At 34.5% G+C, this 20730-nt stretch overlaps 1 protein-coding gene across 6 annotated transcripts in view; it reads left to right on the top strand.

The window, feature by feature from the left end:
* Nucleotides 1-20730, top strand: part of GSK3B (glycogen synthase kinase 3 beta) — a 242874-nt gene that overhangs the window by 167424 nt on the left and 54720 nt on the right. For all 6 annotated transcript variants that reach the window (XM_001363271.5, XM_001363187.5, XM_056793505.1 and 3 more), the window contains one exon: nt 7468-7563. In XM_001363271.5, coding sequence (XP_001363308.1) covers nt 7468-7563 — 96 coding nt within the window. The remainder of the gene's footprint in view (nt 1-7467; nt 7564-20730) is intronic.

Raw genomic sequence — 20730 nt, 5'->3', positions numbered from 1 at the left:
ATCAAATATTTTTTCATAGTCAGGGAACAATAAGTATATTAGGAGCTTGTAACTTTGTCTTTCACTTAGTTATGAAATGACAAAAAAGTGATTCACTGTTGAGTGAAAAATGCCATTCATAAAAACTACAAAATGCATAAAATATCTCAATATCAACCTACCATGATGCATTCTATCATGAAGAGTGTTTAAACTGAAGGGAAGAGGAAAGACCAAAGAAAAATAGAGTAACTGATATCCAATACCCCTCATTGAACCACTGAAAGGTGGAGGAAGAATCCATATTTTAATATAGAGACTTGGTACAGGCCCTAGTTCTCTGTTTAGAATAGCAATATTAAAAATATACAGATTACAGAAAGGATAGTACCAAACAAATTCTTACTATACTATCCAGGAGTAAGGAAGAGATTAGTTCCTATCTCTGACAGGATTTCCTATTTCAAGAACTGAGGCTAGAAATGAGAATAAAGGGGGGGGGGCCCTCCAAGCTCGATAAAGTTAGGAGAATAGTTAACTCCACTCAAGAATATAAGAGGAAAAATGACTTGATCACAAAAATTACCAAAATAGCTCAAAAAATGAAGGAAGCACTCTTAAACAACAAAAAAGAAAAAGAAAAAACTTGGAATAGAATATGGAAAACCTTAATCAAGTAATAGTCTGAAAAATGTAATAGAGCACAAAACTTAATGATTTTGTGAGAATAAATATTATAACAACATCAAAAGACTAAAAAAAAGTGTGTATATATATATGTATTTTATATATACATATATTATCATGAGAACAAGTAATATTCCAGATTCTCCCCCAAGTCTCATTGAATACTAGAAGAGTGAAAGAACTTGAAAAAAATGAGATCTAAAATATAAAAGAGTTTTATATTATTGAATGGAAGTTCCAGAGAGCCCAGTGAAATGAATAGGTAACTCTGCAATGGAACATCATGGAGGTTGGTTTGGGGCAATGGGAATCAAAGTAGAAAGTTGAGGCTAGGGAGAAGTGTTTGTTCTTTGACAGTATTAACCAACAGCCTTTTCCCCCAAAACTCTTCCCATATTAGACTTAATGTCTTTTGCTGTCTTGGCCAATTTACTTGGTACAAGGTGAAACCTCAGAGTTGTTTTGAATTACATTTCTCTGTTGGAGTTTTGGAGCAGTATATATAGTTGTAAATAGTTTGCATTTCTTTTGAGAATTATTTATTTGTAAGCTTTGACAGCTTGTCAGTTAGGGAATGACTCTTGGTTTCATATTATTTCTAGAAATGCATAGATGATCAAATCTTTCATTTGTGTATGTCTTATCTTGTCCACTACAGTATTTAGTTTAGTTCTGTGTTCTAGTAAAGTGAACACGAGAGTTCTTTCCTCAGCACTTGGCACTTAGTTGCACTTGATCACATTTATTGGGTTAAACAAGATACATCACTTATACAGATATTTGCAAATAGACTATAATACTCAAAAGAACAAATGTTTGGTATATGTCATCTTGTGGAGCACTACTATTTTGTAAATGGATACACAGTGTTTCATACTATATTTGATTTAATCTATTTAATCTATTATCCATATTAAAGTGGGAATTAGTATTATACCTCTCTTTGATAACTTTGATCTAGAATTCTTTTCTATTTCCACCATACAGTAAACACTATCCCCCTCAAGAAAAGAACATTTTAGTAAGGAAATACATTTAATATTTTTATAAAAATCAGGTATATGAAAACATCCAATATTTCCATAGAGGTTTTAGTTCTCATTTAGTATTCACATACTCATATATAATATGTGGTACATGATATAATCACAGTAAAACAACTTGTTAAGTAATTAGATTACGTTTGGGTAAGTTATTTTACCCAATTGCAAATTCATGTGCTACAATATGGGCAAGAGATTTGGTTGTAGATGGGAACAGTTTATCTTCTGATTTGCAATGTGAACAACTTTTCTCAAATACATATTTCTCTTTCTCACCAGACACCAAAGGTTAAATACAATGTGAAATTATTTACTATTCCAGTTACTCATGTACCCATGTCTTTGTGTGAAAAGCATTTTTTCACACAATCTTAAAAATTTCATGACACATCAAAATTAGTTTGTTAATGGTATTATAATACTTAAGAGCCTATAAGTAAAAGGATCACATATCTTGGAATTGATAATATTTGGCTTTCTTCATAATATTTTACTTGTGTTCTTTTGCAAATTTTCTTAAATACTTTGGTATAAATATCTTATATGGTAGGCTTCATGTATAATACAGTGGTACCTTGATACATGAGCACCTTAAGTCACAAGTAATTTAAGATATCAGCAGTCACAGGATTGGGATTTTTTGCTTTGAATTTGCACTTCCGCCACCCTCCACTAGATAGCCACATACAGAGGTTTTGCAGGAAATTAGTGGAGAGAAACCTGAAATGGATGAGGTAGTCAGTACAAGCAAGATTAAGGAAATGTTGAGGATTTGGTAAAAAAAATTAAACAATTTATCGAAAAGACACCCAGAAAAAGTTTCAATAGGTTGTGTGTTGGAGTTATGTAACAACACTTGTTTCACACATTATTGAAACATTCTGAAAGGGAGAAAGAAACAAATTTCCATGGAAAGCATGGCAAAACAGCCAAAATTTAATGAAGAAAATAATTAAAGTAAAAATGTAGCAATAAAGTTACTTATAAGTAATGTGTAAGGTTAATTTTGCATTTAAATGTAGCATTACTTGTAGAGTGTAGAGTGTAAGTTATGTTAAGCAATAGCATACAAAATTAAAACCTCCAGCATCTTCACCTGACCTTGAAGGTAAATAACATTTCAAAAGCAAGTTTATTTCTTTATATTATTTCTTATTATTAATATAACATATTATTACCTATAAATATATTTGTTATTTATAAAGTACATTTTCATATTTAAAAGCATATAATACAAAAAATTCCTGTGATTTTGGCGGGGGTGCCAAAGGAATTAATTGCATTTCCATTCATTTAAATCCATTCATTTAAATCCATTCATTTAAATCCATTCAAATTTGATTTGACACACAAGCAAGTTGAGTTAGAGCTTGGCCATGGAACGAATTAAACATGTGTGCCAAGGTACTGTATAAATGGAGATTTTTGAGCCTTTGGACTTCATCCCCCAGAAGTCCCTTAGTTTTTCCCAAAATTCCATTTTCCTGCATCCCCACGTTTTGCGTGATTATATTTAAGTGACTGTAACCCCTCCCTCATCTGCTTTTGAACCTGCGACCAGACTTAAGTCAGTCAGATCTTTTGCTTTAATTATTATTAATAAAGCTTTATAAAATATAATATTTAGTTATTGATTATTAATTTTAAAATCCACAGTTCCAACTGTACTTTTTTCCCCAGAGAGCTTAAACTGTTTTGACTAATTCAGCATCATATAGCTGATTGAGTAGTTATCCTCATTTAATAAACAAACAAACAGGATAGCCCTAAATTTAATACTGATTCTCATTAATGCCCTCTCTCTTATCTAGCATATATATATATATGTTCTGTGATTTGAATTTCCATTTTTAATGTTATATTTTTGTGAAAAAATTGTTCTTTACTGAAGCAGAAGGGAATTGAAATTCTCTGCCCCTTCAAAATATTAGCCCAAAATGAACATTATTTTGAAATAGTATAAAATACCCCCAGAATTACTGAAAGGGACTGAAGCACTATTGAACAGAAGGGTGATGGAAACTATGAAGTTAATAATCCAAGTAACTTCATTTCTAGTACCATAGATCCTATACAGGATCTTCTTGCCTTTGGAATTAACTGGGATCCTAATTTACAAGGGAGAAAGGAGTCAGTGGTAAGTAGGAAAAGTAACACTAGCCTTAAAAAGACTAGGTCTCTTTCAGTAGAGATAAGCATTAGAAACCCAGAAGTAGAAAATGGAAAGGAGCCTGACAACAAGGGTGTATGGGTTCCAAGATTATTTCAGCCCAGGTTCCCAACTTAGCTGCTATTAAACAGAATATCTAGCTATATGACACTGTGTTTTAATAATATCAGAGCTCATCCTTCTATAGCTTTACTTACCATCTATATTTTTGATTGCCTTAATTAAGAATAGATTCACTGGTCTTTAGTGCAGTGTTTTCTAGGACTGATTCCACCCCTGTTTATACTTGAGATTTGTAAGTGGAATGATAAAATTGTATACACTGATGAAGGATGCTTCAAAATATTGAAAGGAAGTTATTCTGAATCCTTATTGTGTAAGCCTTGTATGTATAGGTTGAAAGGTTCCTAAGTAGAAATATATTTGGTGTGCCTCCAGCTGAGAAGGTATGAGAGGGAGTGGGTGTGAATTTTGGAGTGTAGTGTGATCTCACTTTATATATCAAATAAATTCCTGAAGAGTCTTACATAAACCAAAAATGTGTATACCCGATCGTTTTCCAATTGACTTCAGAGATTCATTTCTAAGGAAAATAATACTGACTCCTGTGGCATAATCCTAACATTATTGTCATTAAGAATTAATTATTAAGAATCCTACCATTTGTGTCAATGTATCGGTCTGTCTTTGATCATTATAGTAGATATGAATTCAGTCCTTATGTGATTTTGTGTCATGAAATTCTAATTTCATTGAGAGTTCTTTGTCCTTGAAAACTTATTATGTCTTTGCAGTGCCTGCTTCACAGGGTTAGTATAGGCTATAACATGCTTTATAAACTAATACATTTTGGAACTTATTATTAATTTAGTATATGGTAGGGCCACTCACAGTAAACTTGTTGAATTAAATTGAACCTGACAGGAATTTTTAAGTAGGTAGGTTGTGCCATTGCTCTAGATCACTTTTTGATTCATTGTTTTGGCTTTTTTTTTTTTTGCTTTTCATATTTGCCAGGAACTTACCTAATATGTAAAGTGAAATCAAACTATATTCACATTCAGATTTACATCTTCTCATTGTATCTTACCTTAATCCACAGAGATATCCTGTTCACAAAATGTAGCTAACAAATTTAATTCTCTTAAAGCTCCCAAAAGGATATTGTCTTTTTGAAATTAAAAACCCTAGTCAAAAGATGTCCTATCAGCCGACATATTTAACTATGGGGAAGGTCCAGCCTATGACTCTCCTTTTCATATGAAAGACCACCATGACAAGAGGCTTCCTTCCTTTTCTATTCATTTATGCAGCTGGAGCCCCTGGGGTCCTATTTTAAGGTACCAACAGAGGAGAGACAATAATTCTGCACTCTTATCCTTGGAGTTGTATCAATCTGGATGTGTTTTTGACATTCTCATTTAAGCCCGAAATGAGTTCACATAGAAATGATGTTTATAAATAGGATTTATAGGGCTCCACTTCAGCTGTGATAGATATATCAAGACCCAAAACACTTTAAAAGCTATTTGGTGGAATCAGAAGTCATTTGAAAGATTAGCCTAACTAATTGTATTGTAAAAAACAAAGTAGATGTTTCAAGTTGGCAGAGATTATAAAAGATAAACATTAACAATGTTGGAAGGGCTATGAGGCAACACATTATTATATTGTTGGTGTAGCTGTGAATTGATAATCTGGAAAAGTTGGGGATTGAGTAAAAACAATCACTAAGCTGTTCATACCTTTTCACCTAATACTTCCACTACTGTGTATTTATCCCAAGGATATCCCATAGATAACAAAATAACTCTAGCAACATTCTTCTGACCGGCAAGGCACTAGAAATAGAGATAAAAACAGTGAAATGGTCCTGGCCCTTAAGGACTTTATATCCCATTAGCAAACAGCTACTTAATAGGTCCCCATCAGTTGAGAAACTGCTAAACCAAATATGATATGTGAATTTAATAGATTATTATTATGCAGCAAAGAAAAGCAAATATGAGGATTCCTGAGGAACAGGAAAATTGTAAAAACTAAGTTTGAGTAAAAAAAAATGTAGTATCATAGAAACAATGTAGCAATAGCTAAGTAATGTAAAAGAAAGTAATACAATTGCAATAACTATTTTTTCTTCCAGGGAGCAGCAGATTAGTCAGTCAACAAACCTAATTGTTTTGCTTCAATCGAAGTACTCCTGAGTTTAACCCAAAAAAGTTCCTGCTATCAAGGAGCTTACATTCTATCATGGAAGACCTCTGTGTGTGTGTGTGTGTGTGTGTGTGTGTGTGTGTGTGTGTGTGTGTGTGTGTGTGACATATAATAATAAAACATTTCTTACTCTTGGTATTGAAATGGAAACTGAGTATTTTTAATTTTTTGTTTATACTCAGGTGGTTATTATGTCTTCTGAGGTTTTTGCAACATTATGAGAGGATTTAAGAGGTGGGACAATATATTGGGAACTAATTGAGATATCACAAACAAGATGTCAATAAAACTTTTTTTTAAGTACATGAAAAACGGATATATAGCTCAGGCTAGCTGGGCAGCACATAATTTAATGGGAGCAAAAAATTAAAACCAGGAAATTGTATGATGATTTCAAAGATCCCAAACTTCTTGCTGCCAGGAAATTCCATCTTTTTTAGTCTACTATTTCCCATCACAGTTAGGGGAGGAAGGGAATCAAAGTAAGAGATGACAAAGTAGAATGACAAAATGTTTGGTAGGGACGTCTGTTTCACCACATTGCCAATGATTACTCACATTGAAAAAGTGTTCTAACAAACAAGCATTATTAAGATATGCTATCACAAAAACTATTCGTTCAGCAAGAATGAGTGACAAGTGGATAGCCCAAATTTTTCATTAGTATCTCTGTTATATTAAGGAACCATAAAGATACCAGTACATTGGGTGACTTTTCAATGGAAAAGACTTAGCTAAGAGTCACATAGAATAAGGAAAATACTTGAAAGAACTCTTTAATGCATTCTTAGCTGTTTTACTTTTCCTTTGTTCTTACCTAGAGAATTTATTCAATTTCTTCCTTTTTATTCTGCTCTGAGAACAGGGATTTTCTCAAGTTTCTTCCTTCTTTTCCCTGTCCTTAACTGTTTCCTTTTCCTCATCATATTTCTGAAATATTAGCTTTTACCCAGCAGCTCTTACAGTTAGTTATGGATTTAGATGCTTCAGCCAGTTAAAAATCATCTCAAAGATTATTAACAAACCATTGGTAAATGTCTTACAAAGGAGCACAGTGACAGCTTTCAGGTTGATTTAAGAATAGCTGATATACAAATATTTGCACATATGTACAACCTAACTTTATGTTTTGTGAACTAATTTTCAAATCCTATCTTTGTATCATTTGTCTTCAGAGACACTCCCTGGGAGGCAACACATCATAAAAACTTGGAATTAGTTGGAAATTAAAAGGCTTTCATTATGTTTGCTTTATTTAACCAGATGTGTGGCAGTGTCATTTATGTCACTTTCATAATGTAGCATGTGCAACAAAATAACAAGTATACTTAAACTTCTATAGACTATATAAAGAATTTTGTTTTCTCTCTTTAGGTCCTGGGAACGCCAACACGAGAGCAAATTCGAGAAATGAATCCAAACTACACTGAATTCAAATTTCCTCAGATTAAGGCACATCCTTGGACTAAGGTGAGTCTGAATGAGTGGCATAGTGATTAAGGCTTAAAAGCCAAAAGTATTACTAAATGGAATTAATTTAAAACTTAGTTTTCCCTTGATTTTTAAACAAAACTACTGTGAGGCCTATTAGTGAATGCCAGGTACTTTAGCAATTCAAGTACAAAGAAGAATGAAAGCTTTAGCTTTCATTGATGATGTTTTTAATATGTAACAGTTTTGATTGCTTGTGCTTGTAGACATTTATTATTCTGAATGTGTATTTGCAAGGCCATAATGATATTCTTATGTCAGTGGACTATGAAGTTTGGAAAGCTGCAAGATCTTGTGTGAGTTATAATGACCATTTTGAGCACTAAGGAGTTTTTTCTTTTACTTAAATGGTAAATAGTGCTTGATTCCTACATCACAACAAAGATAGCATGTATTTTCTCAATTCACTCATCTTAATATTGAAAATTAGACTTGGAGATTATTGTTTTTCCCCCTTCTCTATCTTTTCTCTTGTTTCCTCTCCTTTGGTGCTCTGGAGCAAGAATTTATAGCATCTCTATTCCTGCCAATAATAGATATTGAAAGCTCTTTGAAATATTGCCAGGGTTTTCCTTGCCAATCAGAAAACAACAATTCTGTATTAGGTGGATTTAGTATAAATAATTTTTAAAGAGAAAAGGAACTAATTTACTAAAAGATTGATTTTAACTGCCAACTAGAAAAACTTAAAATAGACTTGTGAATTTTTCTCACTTCAGTATGTAAGATTAAAGAATATCATATATTGAATCAGTGCTGGAGCTAAGATGATCTTATAAATCAGCTATTTCAACTCCCTCATTTTACAGGTGGGTTACTTGAAGCCTAAGGATACTCTAGACCTAGCCTTGTATCATCTCTTATCCCTTAGGCTCATCTCAACTTAATCCAGCATCTATGTGGACTGTTACAGATTATAAGCAGGCAAGGCAAGATCACTGCTGCACTCAAGAATAAGAAATTTTTGATGTTGAAATTTTCAATATATGTATAATTTCAACATGTCAAAAATGTCACCGTAAATAATATAGGTCACATTTTCAGATGGCTGGAAATACGTTTCTATATCATCTCAATTTTAGAGGGATGACATCTCTGCAGTGTAATATTAGAGTAGAATATAATTATTCTAATAGCTAACATTTATACAGTGTTTATGGTTTACAGAGTGCTTTCCTTAGAGTAACTCTTTCAACTGGGAAAGAGGTCTGTGATAGAGTGCTACAGAAATCTGTGCTTGACCCTTTTCTATTTAATATTTTTATCATTGGGATAAAAACATAAATGGCATGCATAATCAAATTTGCAGGTAACTCAAATAAGAAAAATAACAATAGTGGGGGAGTTGGGATTCAAAAAAATCTAGTTGGTTAGATCAGAAAGACCTAGAAATGTTTAGCCCAGAGAACTGTTCAACTCAAGTACTACTTTATACATGCGGCCTTTCCTATTCCCTACTCCACATGCTACTGCCTTTTCTCCCTCATCTCCAGCCCCAAATTGCTTTGTATTTATTTTATTTATATATTATTTTATATGTACATGTGGTCTCTCCTTATACAGTACAAGTTCTTTAAAGGCAAAAGTGATTTCATGTTTGTCGTTGCATCCCCAGTGCCCAGCAGATATTGTAAGCATTTACTAGATACTAAAAAGAAAAAAATTATGAGGCATAATGTGATAGGCATCTTCAAGTGTGAGAAGGACTGGCATAGGGAAAGTAATTGGGCTTGTTCTTTTTGACCCCAGGAGGAAAAATGAAGGACAGTGAGTAGAAGTTAAAGACATACCAAATCAGACTTTATGTAAGGAAAAAATTCCTAAGAATTATAACTGTAGGAGAATAGGTTCTTTCAAGAATGTGTAATTTCACTTCAGGAACATTCTAAACTATGTCTATGTTATAGAGAGGACTCTTGGTCAGGTACAGTTAAAACTATGTGGCCAAGGGTTAATAATCCATGATTTCTCTTCTTACCCCTTGATTCTGTGAAGGAAATGGTACAAGTATTATCATCTCTATTTTATAGATAAGGAAACTATGGCCCAGTGTTTACATAATTTGCCCAAGGTCACATAATTGATTTCAAAAGCAGGATTTGAACTGATATTCTGATACCAGTGTTTTTAATGTTATATAGCCTCTGTTATCCATTAGAATGGGTATGGGCAAGTCTTTAAAAATTTCATACAGCTGTTTTACAGCAGAAGAGTTGTGATGAATTTGGATACTTTAATATCCCTTTGATTTCTGGGTGTTTTGATTTTTTTCCCTATATTTTGTATCCCTAGACAACCAATGCTACCAAAAATGCTTCTTTAAGAGGCCAATAAGAGTCTCTTTGTATATCAAAGTTTTTTGTGTAAACATTTAAAAATAGTCCTGGCCTGGCATAGCTAGAAATAGGGGTCCAAATCATGGTGACTGAAGCTGTATGGCTTTCACCAGAGTTGTTTTTGACTCTTTTATACCAGCTCAGAGCACCGCTAAACATGTGAGGGGCAGCTCACTTTAAAAATGTACATATATATATATATATACACACACATATATATATATATATAAGCAGTTTAGTATTCTAGTATTGGGGAATAGACCATCACAACAGCCTATGACCTCAAGAGCAACAGCTAGTATTTCTAGGGGAGTAGGCACAGATAAGAGATTAACGGAAAAGAGTCTGGCATGGAAATAACAAGATGTAAATTGTAAATTAGGAACAGCGATCAAGAGATAAAACCCAGTAATAGAATGAGTTCTCTTCAGTATATTGCCAGATATCTTGAGGTTTTTTAATCTAATGCTAGTTTATAGAGTAGTTTCCACTTAAACTTTAACCTAATTTCTGACTATGCTTTTTATGACTATTAGGGCTACAAGATTTCTATGGAGACTTCTTCAAGTTTTTTTAAGTCAGTCAATAAATAGTTTGGGTTTTCTTTTAGTCAATAAACATTATTAAGCACCTATTCTATGCCTAGCTCTGTGTTAGCTGCCTGGGATGCAGTATAATGCAAAAGCCAGTTTCCACTCTTAAGGAACTCACATACCAATGGTTGTCTAATTGTATTGTCTCAAAATAAAGGAATTACTTTACTCTGAAAGAAATAAAAGGAGCTTATGGATGTACTAAGGAAGCTTCATCATGGAATTCTCCTGAGATTCCTTCCCAAGATTCTGAAATCAAGTCATCCCTTTGGGGAAGGGAAGGGAAGATTGGCCATAAGTGGAAGTGCATTGCAAATAAAGAAATGATCAAAAATTAGTGAGGCAGGGTTAGAAGAGAAAAAAGGAGTGCACATTTTGCTAAATGTTGCAGATGCAAATATAAAACAGACCCTGCCTTCAGTGAGCTTACATTATTAAACCTCCTGTACCTCAGTTTCTTTTCTAAAACGATAACAGTAATGTACCTTTCTTATAAGTTTTTTTCTTGGATAAAATAAGTACTTTGCAAACTATAAAAGTAATGTGCAGATGTGAAATAATATCCTCCTATCTGTTTATATTTGAAGTGAAAATCAATTATGAGAAGTACCTAGCTAGCCAGCATTAAGTTTGGGTCCTTACCCTGGTTCTAATTTTGTGACATTTTTGTCAAGAATAAATAATTGGAAGGTACATTCCCAGTTTTGCCTTAGACTGCCTCCCAGTTTCTCCAGTTCCTTCCCTCTACCACCTGTGCTACCGTGGGGTTGTTAGCTGGATGGTGTCTTCAGAAATTCAGGAGATTTAACAAAAGAGCATTAGAATTTTTTTTTTATTTGACTTTGTGGTGAAATCTTCCTACTGTTATTCACCCAAGAATATTATGTGGCTCAGAAAGCCAGTGTTTTCCTTTCCTTCTTCTAGAACCAGGACTTATCATTGCTGCCATTCTTAGAGCACCTAGTTGAAAGAAATAGTTGAGGAACATTAATCTGACAGCTGAGTATAGGACAAATGAGGGAAAGTGAGGATTTGCTCAAGTAACTGCAAGAAACTGATTTGTATAAACTTAGTGACTCAAAAAGGGGCCCCTTTAAAGAGAAAATACAGGTAATTATGTTAAAGAAAAGAAGTCTCAATAAGTCCTAATTACATATTAAAGCATAAAACAAAATTAAAAGACATTGAAGAAACATAGTCAAAAGTACCAAATATTAGTTTTGTGTAATCACCCTTTGTGTGCTATTAAATTCTTCCTGAGTTCCTAGTTTCAGTTCCAAACTCTTTTTCAGTAGGTAGCAATGCTGATCAATTTTCCTTAAGCAAATTACTATGTATATGAGGATCAAAGAACTCCTTAAAATTGTGTGTTTCTTCTAGCTGTTGATGCCTTTCAAATGTACTACTGACTTAAAATAGTCTGATCGATTTAACATCTACATATAGCTAGATACTTCTTCCTATCCTTCTAGGTCTATTAAAATACCCATCAGAAATATGATAAACTCTTGCTTTATGAACATTCTTGTGTTTTGAGTCTCAAATAAAACTATAAATGTTTTATATATAAGGACATACACAATTTTTTCTCCTTTTGCTTTAAGCAGTGAATTCACTTTCACCTTGCATTTTTATAACTTAAGTCATGGAATCTCAGTCAGACATTTTTTAAAGAATTTTTTATCTGTGATCCCTATTTTTTCCTTATGATAGTCCAGTTTCAGTTGCCAAGGTGTTATTGAGGAAATTTATGACTGAATAAGGAGGTAAAGGGTAATCTCATAGCAAGAGCAGAGAATAAGTCATTGATGGGCATCTTGAATATATCATTCATACCAAAAAAAAACATAAGAAAAGTCTTAGAGGAAGATTTTTTGACTATTGGGTGGATCTACTGTAGAGGACATACATAACATTATGGAAAAGAATCATAAAAATGAAAAAAACACAAATGGGTTCCAGTATATTAAAGGAATGAGTATTGACTTCATTAAGATCGGATTGAAGTTTGGATTTATAGTAAGGTAGATTTAAAAAATGACAATGCCATAACAATAATAGTTAACATTTATAGAGCCATTGAGGATTATTACAAAACATTAATCATTTAACATACTTGTTTTGTGGTCAGAGAAATCATGACAGAAAAATTGAATAATTTACCCAAAGAAAATACAGCTGATTGGTAGGAGAGCCTCAACAAGACCCAACTTCTTGCCTTCTAGCCAAGTGATTTTTCTATTTGATAAAGGTTAATCATTATATTAGCCTCTGATTACATGCAATGGTATTTGGCCAAGTTAAAGTAAGCTGAAAGAAAAAAAGGGGCTATAATTTTGTATATACCTGTGATAACATAAGAATTTAACCAAGTACATGTGATGGGCAGCTAATGCAGTGGATAGTGTCTGGTGTGGAGTCAGGAAAGCTCATCCTGAGTTCAAATCTGACCACAGACATTTCCTATGGCTATATGACCCTAGGCAAGTCACTTAATCCTGTTTATTTCAGTTTCCTCATCTATTGAAAAAGTGAGTTGAAAAAGGAAATGGCAAACTATTCCAGTAACTTTGCTAAGAAAACCCCAAATGGAGACACTGAGAATCAGATAAAATGGAAGCAACTGAACAATGTTATGATGAAAGCCAGGGAAGTTGTTTGTGTTTTACCAAACATTTGCTACCCCAAATTCCTCAGTTTGGATAAATCAAATAAGAAGAATATTACAGAATTAATGAATGCTTCTCTTAGGCATAATAGCACTTCTTGCTTATATTCCTAGTTTTCTTAGATCCTGTCAAAATCCCAGAGATCAGGAGCTTAGGCAAGAAAAAACCTGTAGTAGTAATGAACATGGGCATTTACATCAAACAATATTTGGGACCTTGCAATTCACAACTGTATCTTGGGATCCTGCTGGTCTAAAAAGCAAAAGTAATGGACAAACTGCCAGTCAGCAATCATTCTGTCATATCTCTAAATAATGGTCTGCATCAGTAAATATATGGTTAATTGTTGCTATCACAGAATGTTTTCTCTTTATAAGAAAATTTGCCAGTATTCATATATTAGGATCTTAAACTCAAGTTTAGATATTCAGCCTTTCTTCATTTTTCTTTGTGCATTCTCCTTAGGAAGTTCATCAACTATAACTGGTAACTCCTAAATTTCCATTCCATCCCTCTTCTCTTTTCTGAACTTCAGGTTTATATCTCTAGCTGCCTGTTAGACCATCCCTATCTTTATGGCCCATAGTCTATATAAACTCAACGTATATGAAATGAAATTTTTCATCTTAAACCACCTGTACCTGTAGGCTTCCACATTTCTGACAATTTTGTCATTCTCTTAATTTACCCAGACTTAAAATACAGGGTTATCCCTTCTGTCCTCACTTGCAGTTTTTCCCCTTTATCTAATTTGTCCTCAAAGATTTCTTCCTTTATCATTTCTCTTGAATCTTTTTATAGTAATTCTTTTTCTCTTTAAGTGACAGTAAAACCAACCTCTTTTGGACTCTTAAAATTATAGCCCTTGGTAGTACATCACCTTATGAGGACCTAAAAATGATAGTATAGGATCATCACTGGAAAGAGCCCAAATACATACGGATTGTGCTGGAGGCAACTAGTATGGCTAATGAGGGATCGAGCCTTAAGGTATCTTTAAAAGGGCAAGGTTTTTTTTTTCTCTAAATTTTATTTTTCCCCCAATTATGTGTAAAAACAGTTTCCAATATTTTTCAAAGAATATTGAGTCTCCAGTTATCTTCGTCCCTCTCTCCCCGCTTGAGGTGGTAAGCAATCTCATATAGATTTTACACATGCAGTCTTATAAAACATTTTTCCATATTAATCCTTTTGTGGAGAGAAACTTGGAAAAAAATTGTGAAAGTGAAACAAGTTTGCTTTGGTCTGGATCTAAATTCAGTTCTTTTTCTCTGGAAGTAGATGGCATTTTCTATCATGATCTTTTAGGATAGTTTTAGATCAATATATTGCTGAGAATAGCTGTTATTCACAGTTGTTCATTGTAAAGTATTCTTGTCACTGTGTACAATGTTCTACCTATTTCACTCTGCTTCAGTTCCTGTAAGTCTTTCCAAGTTTTTCAGATCTCCTATTTGTCATTTCTTACAACATAAAAGTATTCCATTACAATCATATTCTATAAATTAGTCATTCCCGAAGTGCTGGGTATCCCCATACTTTCCAAATCTTTGCCCCTCCCCCCTTAAAAGAACTGCTTAAAATATTGTTGTGCATATAGGTCCTTTGCCTTTTTTTTTTATCTCTTTGGAATACAAATATTCATTTTCCTTTTCTGTCATAATAGCCGATCTGATAGGTGTGAGATGGTACCTCAGAGTTATTTGAATTTGCATTTCTCTAAATTAATAGTGATTTAGAGCATTTTTGCATGGCCATAGAGAGCTTTAATTGCTTTGTCAGAAAACTACCTATTCATATCCTTTGATCACTTATCAACTGGGGAATGACTTGTATTCTTATAAATTCAACTCATTTTCTATGTTTTTGAAGCCTTTATTAGAGTGATTTGTAAAAAAAAAAATTTTTTTTTTGCACCGTTATGATTTCTGTGTATTCTTTTCCATCTATTTACCTGTTTAGTTTCTGACCTCCATCTCCTCCAACTTTCCCTCTTTTCTATCTTATCCCTTATCCTCCTACTTTCCAGTAAGATAGCTTTCAACACCCAACTAATTGTGTATGTTGAAGTAAAGTTCTGATGAGAGTAAGGTTCATATGCTCTCCTCAGCATAAAAGCTCTTTCATGCCTTTTATGAGCAATGATTTAATCCATTTTATTTTTCTCTTGCCTCTCTTCCCAATCCTCTTTCTCAAACCTTTATTTTATTTTTTATTTCGTCTTATATTGAACTCATAACTATGTATACTCCTTCTAATTGCCCTAATAATGACAGAGTTCTTTAGCAGTACAAGAGTCATCTCCCCATGTAGGGATATACACAGTTTAACCTTATTGAATGTCTTGATTTCTCTTTCCTGTTTACCTTTCTATTATTCTCCTGAGTGTTGTATCTGAGAGTCAGATTTTCCATTCAGCTCTGGTCTTTTCATCATGAGTGTTTGAAAGTCCTCTATTTCATTGAATACCCTTTTTTTCTCCTGAAACATTGTGCTCTTGGTGGAAGTTCTAGCTCTTGAAAAAGGACAAGTTTACCAGATGCTTGAAAAAAAATCCAAGTCTTATTACTTTTTTAAAAAGTAAAGTAAATAGATCAGAGATTTCTTGACAGATGTAGCAACAGAGATAAGAATACTGTTCTCTGTTTGTTTTCCTCAAGTATGGCATAAAACAAGGAAACATGTTTCCCAAAGGTTTTTGCTACCATCGTGAAGGCTGTTCAGATCACAATCCATTCATAAGAACTTTCTACAGATGCTTAGATGCTCCAAATGTCTCTATTTGCACGTGAATTATTGTTGATTGCATTAAACCCTGAAAACATAAAGTCTCCTGAATGAACTCCATAATCACTCAAAACTTAAGTTTTACCCCAGTTACCAAATGATCCAGTCAGCTGTACCTGCCATATGCATGTATATTTGAGATGCATCAATTTGGAAGTAATACTTGATGATAATTACGTGAATTCTCCGGAGAAAACAGGTGACCAAGGGGGGAAGGAAATAGGCATTAAATGCCTACTGTTTGCTAGGCACTTTGCAAAGTGCTATACAAATATCTTCTCATTTGATCCTAATGTAGTATTATTATTCCCATTTTACTTCTGAGAAAACTGGAGGAGACAGGAGTAAATTGACCTGCTCAGGATTGTACAGCTAGCATCTAAAGCGAAACCTAAACTCTGATCTTCCTGACTTTAGGCCTCACTTCTTTCACTGTGCCACCACCTGGCCTGGCACTGTGGAATAGTCTCAATTAAGAATTAAAGGGAGAAAGGTGATGAGCCTTTAAAGGAAAGAAAGGAGTTGAAATAGTTTTATAATATCACACTTACCTCCCAGCCTTGCCAGTAGATTCTCTTCACCTTTTACTTACTGAAGGAAAAAAACCTACCCACTTGAGCTTTTCAGAAGCCCTTTTCTAGCTCCATCTGCCCTCCCCTCCTTTTCTGTCTCTAAAGAAGTCCCTCTTTAGATCCTTTAAGCTATTTCCTTATTATCTCAGCTCCCTTTTCCTACTTAACATGTGTTACTGTTACCTTACTCTACCCACTTTTTTGATCTTCTGCCCTAATGAAAGTACTCTCTTCAAAGTTACCAGTGATCTCTTAACTACCAAACATGATAACCTTTTCTTAACCTTCGTATTTGAATTTTCTGATACTTTCGAGCAGCTCTTTCTCTTGGAAACTTCTCTGCCCGTGACTTCTCCCACCTGCCTGGCCACTCATTCTCAGTCTCCTTTGCTCTATTTCTTCTCCCCAAGGACTCTGTAAAAAGGATTGGCTTCTTTCAGTATGGCCTATTTAAGATCTCATCAGTTCCTATGGATCAGATATAATCTCTAAATAGATAACTTCCAGATCTATATATTCATTCTTAATTTTTCTAAATTCCGGTAATGTGGTTGGATAGCTCATAGATTGTCTTCGGATATATCAAAATCAACAGATCAAAAGTGAAAATTTTTTATCTTCCCTACTGAACCCATATATTTCTATACTTCCACAGTTTCTATTGAGAATACGATTATCTTCCCCTATAACCTCCAAATTATGAGGTCTTGAGGATTTCTCTTTCTTAACATTTCAGATATCCTTTTCATTGTCACAAATTTAGGACCTTTACCATTGAACACTTTAATAGCTTCCTATTTGGTCTCCACTGCTTCTAAATTAAAAAAAAAAAAAGTAACAAGCATTTATTAAATGTACCAGGCACTATATTAGTGCTTTAAAAATATTATCTTTATCACGTAATCCTTACCAAACTGAAGAAGAAAACTGATTTGTCCAGCGTCACACAACTAGTAGGTATCTGAGGCCAGACGTGAATTCACATCATCCTGACACCAAGTCTAGGTCTTTGACCACTGTGTCTTTCCTCTAGTCTCTTTCCTTTCTAACCCACGCTTTGTATAATTGGAAATCTGTTACCCTAAAAACTGCATTTTCCAGGAGCCCACTGACTGCCTATAGTTAAGTACTTCCTGTAAATAGGGGGATATATTGAGTGGGATTCCTGGTCTTGCTCTTTTTTGCTTCCTGGGTTGTGACTGTGGTTGAATGCAGGTTTTGAACAGGTAGATTAGCCATGGGCACATGGTTTTATTTTGTTACCTTTTTACTCCTTTACTTCTAATGATCATTAATAAATCTCTTAAAATATAATATTTTAAGTATTGTACATTAATATTAATTTTTACACCCTCACACAGCTGCCAAAATGACCTTCCTAAGGCTTTGGGTTGACTATCCCTTTGTGAAACTTTCAGTGACTCCATAGATTAAGGGATAAAGTACTTTTTAGTCTAACATTTAAGGCCCTACACCATCTCTCTCTCTCTTACTTATATTTTCTAGCCTTGCTTTTTATCATCAAATGAACTGGACTTCTGGCTATCCTTTGTAGTTAGTATTCCATTTTTCACTTTTATATATTCATTCTTCACTCCTTTCTTATCACTGTCTCTCAGAGGTTCAGCTCAGGTGCTACTTCCTATATGAAGACTTCTCTGCTCTCTCTCTTTCTCTCTCTCTCTCTCTCTCTCTCTCTCTCTCTCTCTCTCTCTCTCTCTCTCTCTCTCTCTCTCTCTCTCTTCTCTCTCTCTTTCTCTCTCTCTCTCTCTCTCTCTCTCTCTCTCTCTCTCTCTCTCTCTCACACACACACACACACACACACACACACACACACACACACACACACAATGTGCCAGACACTATGCAAAACACTTTACAGTTATTATCTCATTTGATCCTCCCAATAACCCTGCAAGGTAGGTGCTATTACTGTCATCCCCATTTTATAGATTAGGAAGCTGAGGCAAACAGAGACAATCATATACACAAGTTGCTAGTAATCTGTTCTCTTAAATATTTCTTGTTCTATATAATGTGCTCTGGGCCTAATGTCAGGAAGACCCAAGTTCAAATTTGGCATTATATATCTCCTTGCTGTGTAGCCCTGAACAAGTCATTTCTGTCTTCTTCAGTTTCCTGCACTGTAAAATGGGAATAGTAATATCGCCTACTTCCTAGGGTTGTTGTCAAGATTAAATGAGTTATTTGTAAAGAACTTAGCATAGTGCCTGACACTTGGTAGATTCCTAATAAATACTTATTTCCTTCCTTCCTTCCTTTCTTTCAACCTCCTTGGAATATAAATTCCTTGAGGCCAGAGTCTATTTTATATTGTATCTATATCTCTGTAATCTAGCATATATAGTACTTTAGATATAGCTATTTGGCTATTTTTTTATTATCATAAAAGAGAAAAAGGACAGAAGAGAATTTAAAGGAGTCATGAGTGGCATAGGAAAGGCATTCTGCAAAAGACAGAATTTGAACTGAGCATTGAAGGAAGACAGAAATAAGTAGAGCAGATATTACCAACATGGAGTTCAGCTAATTCAAAGACAAAGACTCAGGAGATGGAATGTTGTATACAAGAAAAAAAAATAGAAAGGGGTTGTGAGTGAATGAAGAGAAGAAAATGTAAGAAGACTGAAAAGAGAGGGAAGAAGAGACCATGTGGTGAAGAGCTTTAAATGCCAACAAAAGAGGGCAGTGGCTGGGTGGCTCAGTGGATTGAGAGCCAGGCCCAGAAACAGGAGGTACTAGGTTCAAATCTGGTCTCAGACACTTCCGAACTATATGACCCTGGGTAAGTCACTTGATCACCATTGCCTAGCCCTTACCACTCTTCTGCCTTGGTACCAATACACAGTATTGATTCTAAGACAGAAGGTAAGGGTCCAACAAATAAATGAATGAATGAATGAATGAATGAATGAATGAATGAATGAATGAATAAAAAATAAATAAGCAAGTAAATAAACAAACACATAAATGGATGAATGCCAGCAAAAGATATTTATTCCTTTCATTTGACCCTGAGAAGTAGCACCTACCTCTCAGGGTTGTTGTGAGGATCATGTAAGATAATAATTATTGAAGGGCTAACTTAGCACTCTCTAACACACAGGAACTTTAATGCTTATTTTTGAACCATGGGGTGAAAGAATGAGATAAGAAATCATTTTGACAATGATGTCAAAGAGGTATTGGAATGGGGGGACAGTTGAGATGGGGAGACCAATTACAAGGCTGAATGCCAGGTAGGAGGTGATGGTAGTTTTGTGACTGGAGAGAAGAGAACTTGCATGAGCAATGTTGTAAAGGCAAGAATGACAAGTTATAGCAGTGGGTTGAATATTTGGTATATGAGTAAGAAGTCATGGGTTAGTCCTAGCTTTTAAACTTAGGTGAATAGGAGAATTGGGGTATCCTCTTCACTAAAAGCAACATTGGGAAAGGGGGAAGGGTTGGAAGGCTAAATTCTATTTTGGATATTTTGAGTTCACTATCCAAAAGGCAGTTGATGATGCCCGAATCAGAGACTGGGGCTACATATATAACTCTGGGAATCATCTGTGTAGAGATAATTAAACTCTTGGGAGCTGATGAGGTCACCAAGTGAAATAATATGTAGAGAAGAGAGATTATCCAGAACAGAGCCATGGAGGATATCTCCTAGTTTAGTGGGCATACCCTAGATAAAGAAGAGTGGTGGGAGGCTGAAGAGAGATGAAAAGGTTTGAAATAATCACTGTCCTGAGTGCCACAGGGAATGGATAGGTTGATGAAAAAGGATTGCCCTGCTATAAGGAAGTCTACTTGAAATTATGTAACAGATGTTAATAGAATTAGTCAGCTGCCAAAGTGATGTTTCTAAAGCAACTTAAATTTTAATGGACTCACTAAGTTAACAAAGTCAGTTTCTGAAAGCATAGATCTGGTGGTGTCATTTCCCTATTCCATAAACTGCAGAATCTCCCTATTGCATATATAGGGTATCATTACATTATGCCGGTTTCAGCTATAAAAAATCCTACTGCGAGCGGCAGCTAAGTAGCATGATGGATAGAAAGCCAGGCCTGGAAATGGGAGGACCTGGTGTCAAATCTATCGTCAGAAACTGCTTAACTGTTAGACCCTGGGCAAGTTACTTAACTCCAGTTGCCTAACCCTTCCCACTGTTCTGCCT

This window comes from Monodelphis domestica, chromosome 4 (genome assembly GCF_027887165.1).
Source record: "Monodelphis domestica isolate mMonDom1 chromosome 4, mMonDom1.pri, whole genome shotgun sequence".
NCBI lineage: Eukaryota > Metazoa > Chordata > Mammalia > Didelphimorphia > Didelphidae > Monodelphis > Monodelphis domestica.
Note: the sequence above shows the minus strand (reverse complement) of the source record. Positions and strands in the feature narration are given on the sequence as shown.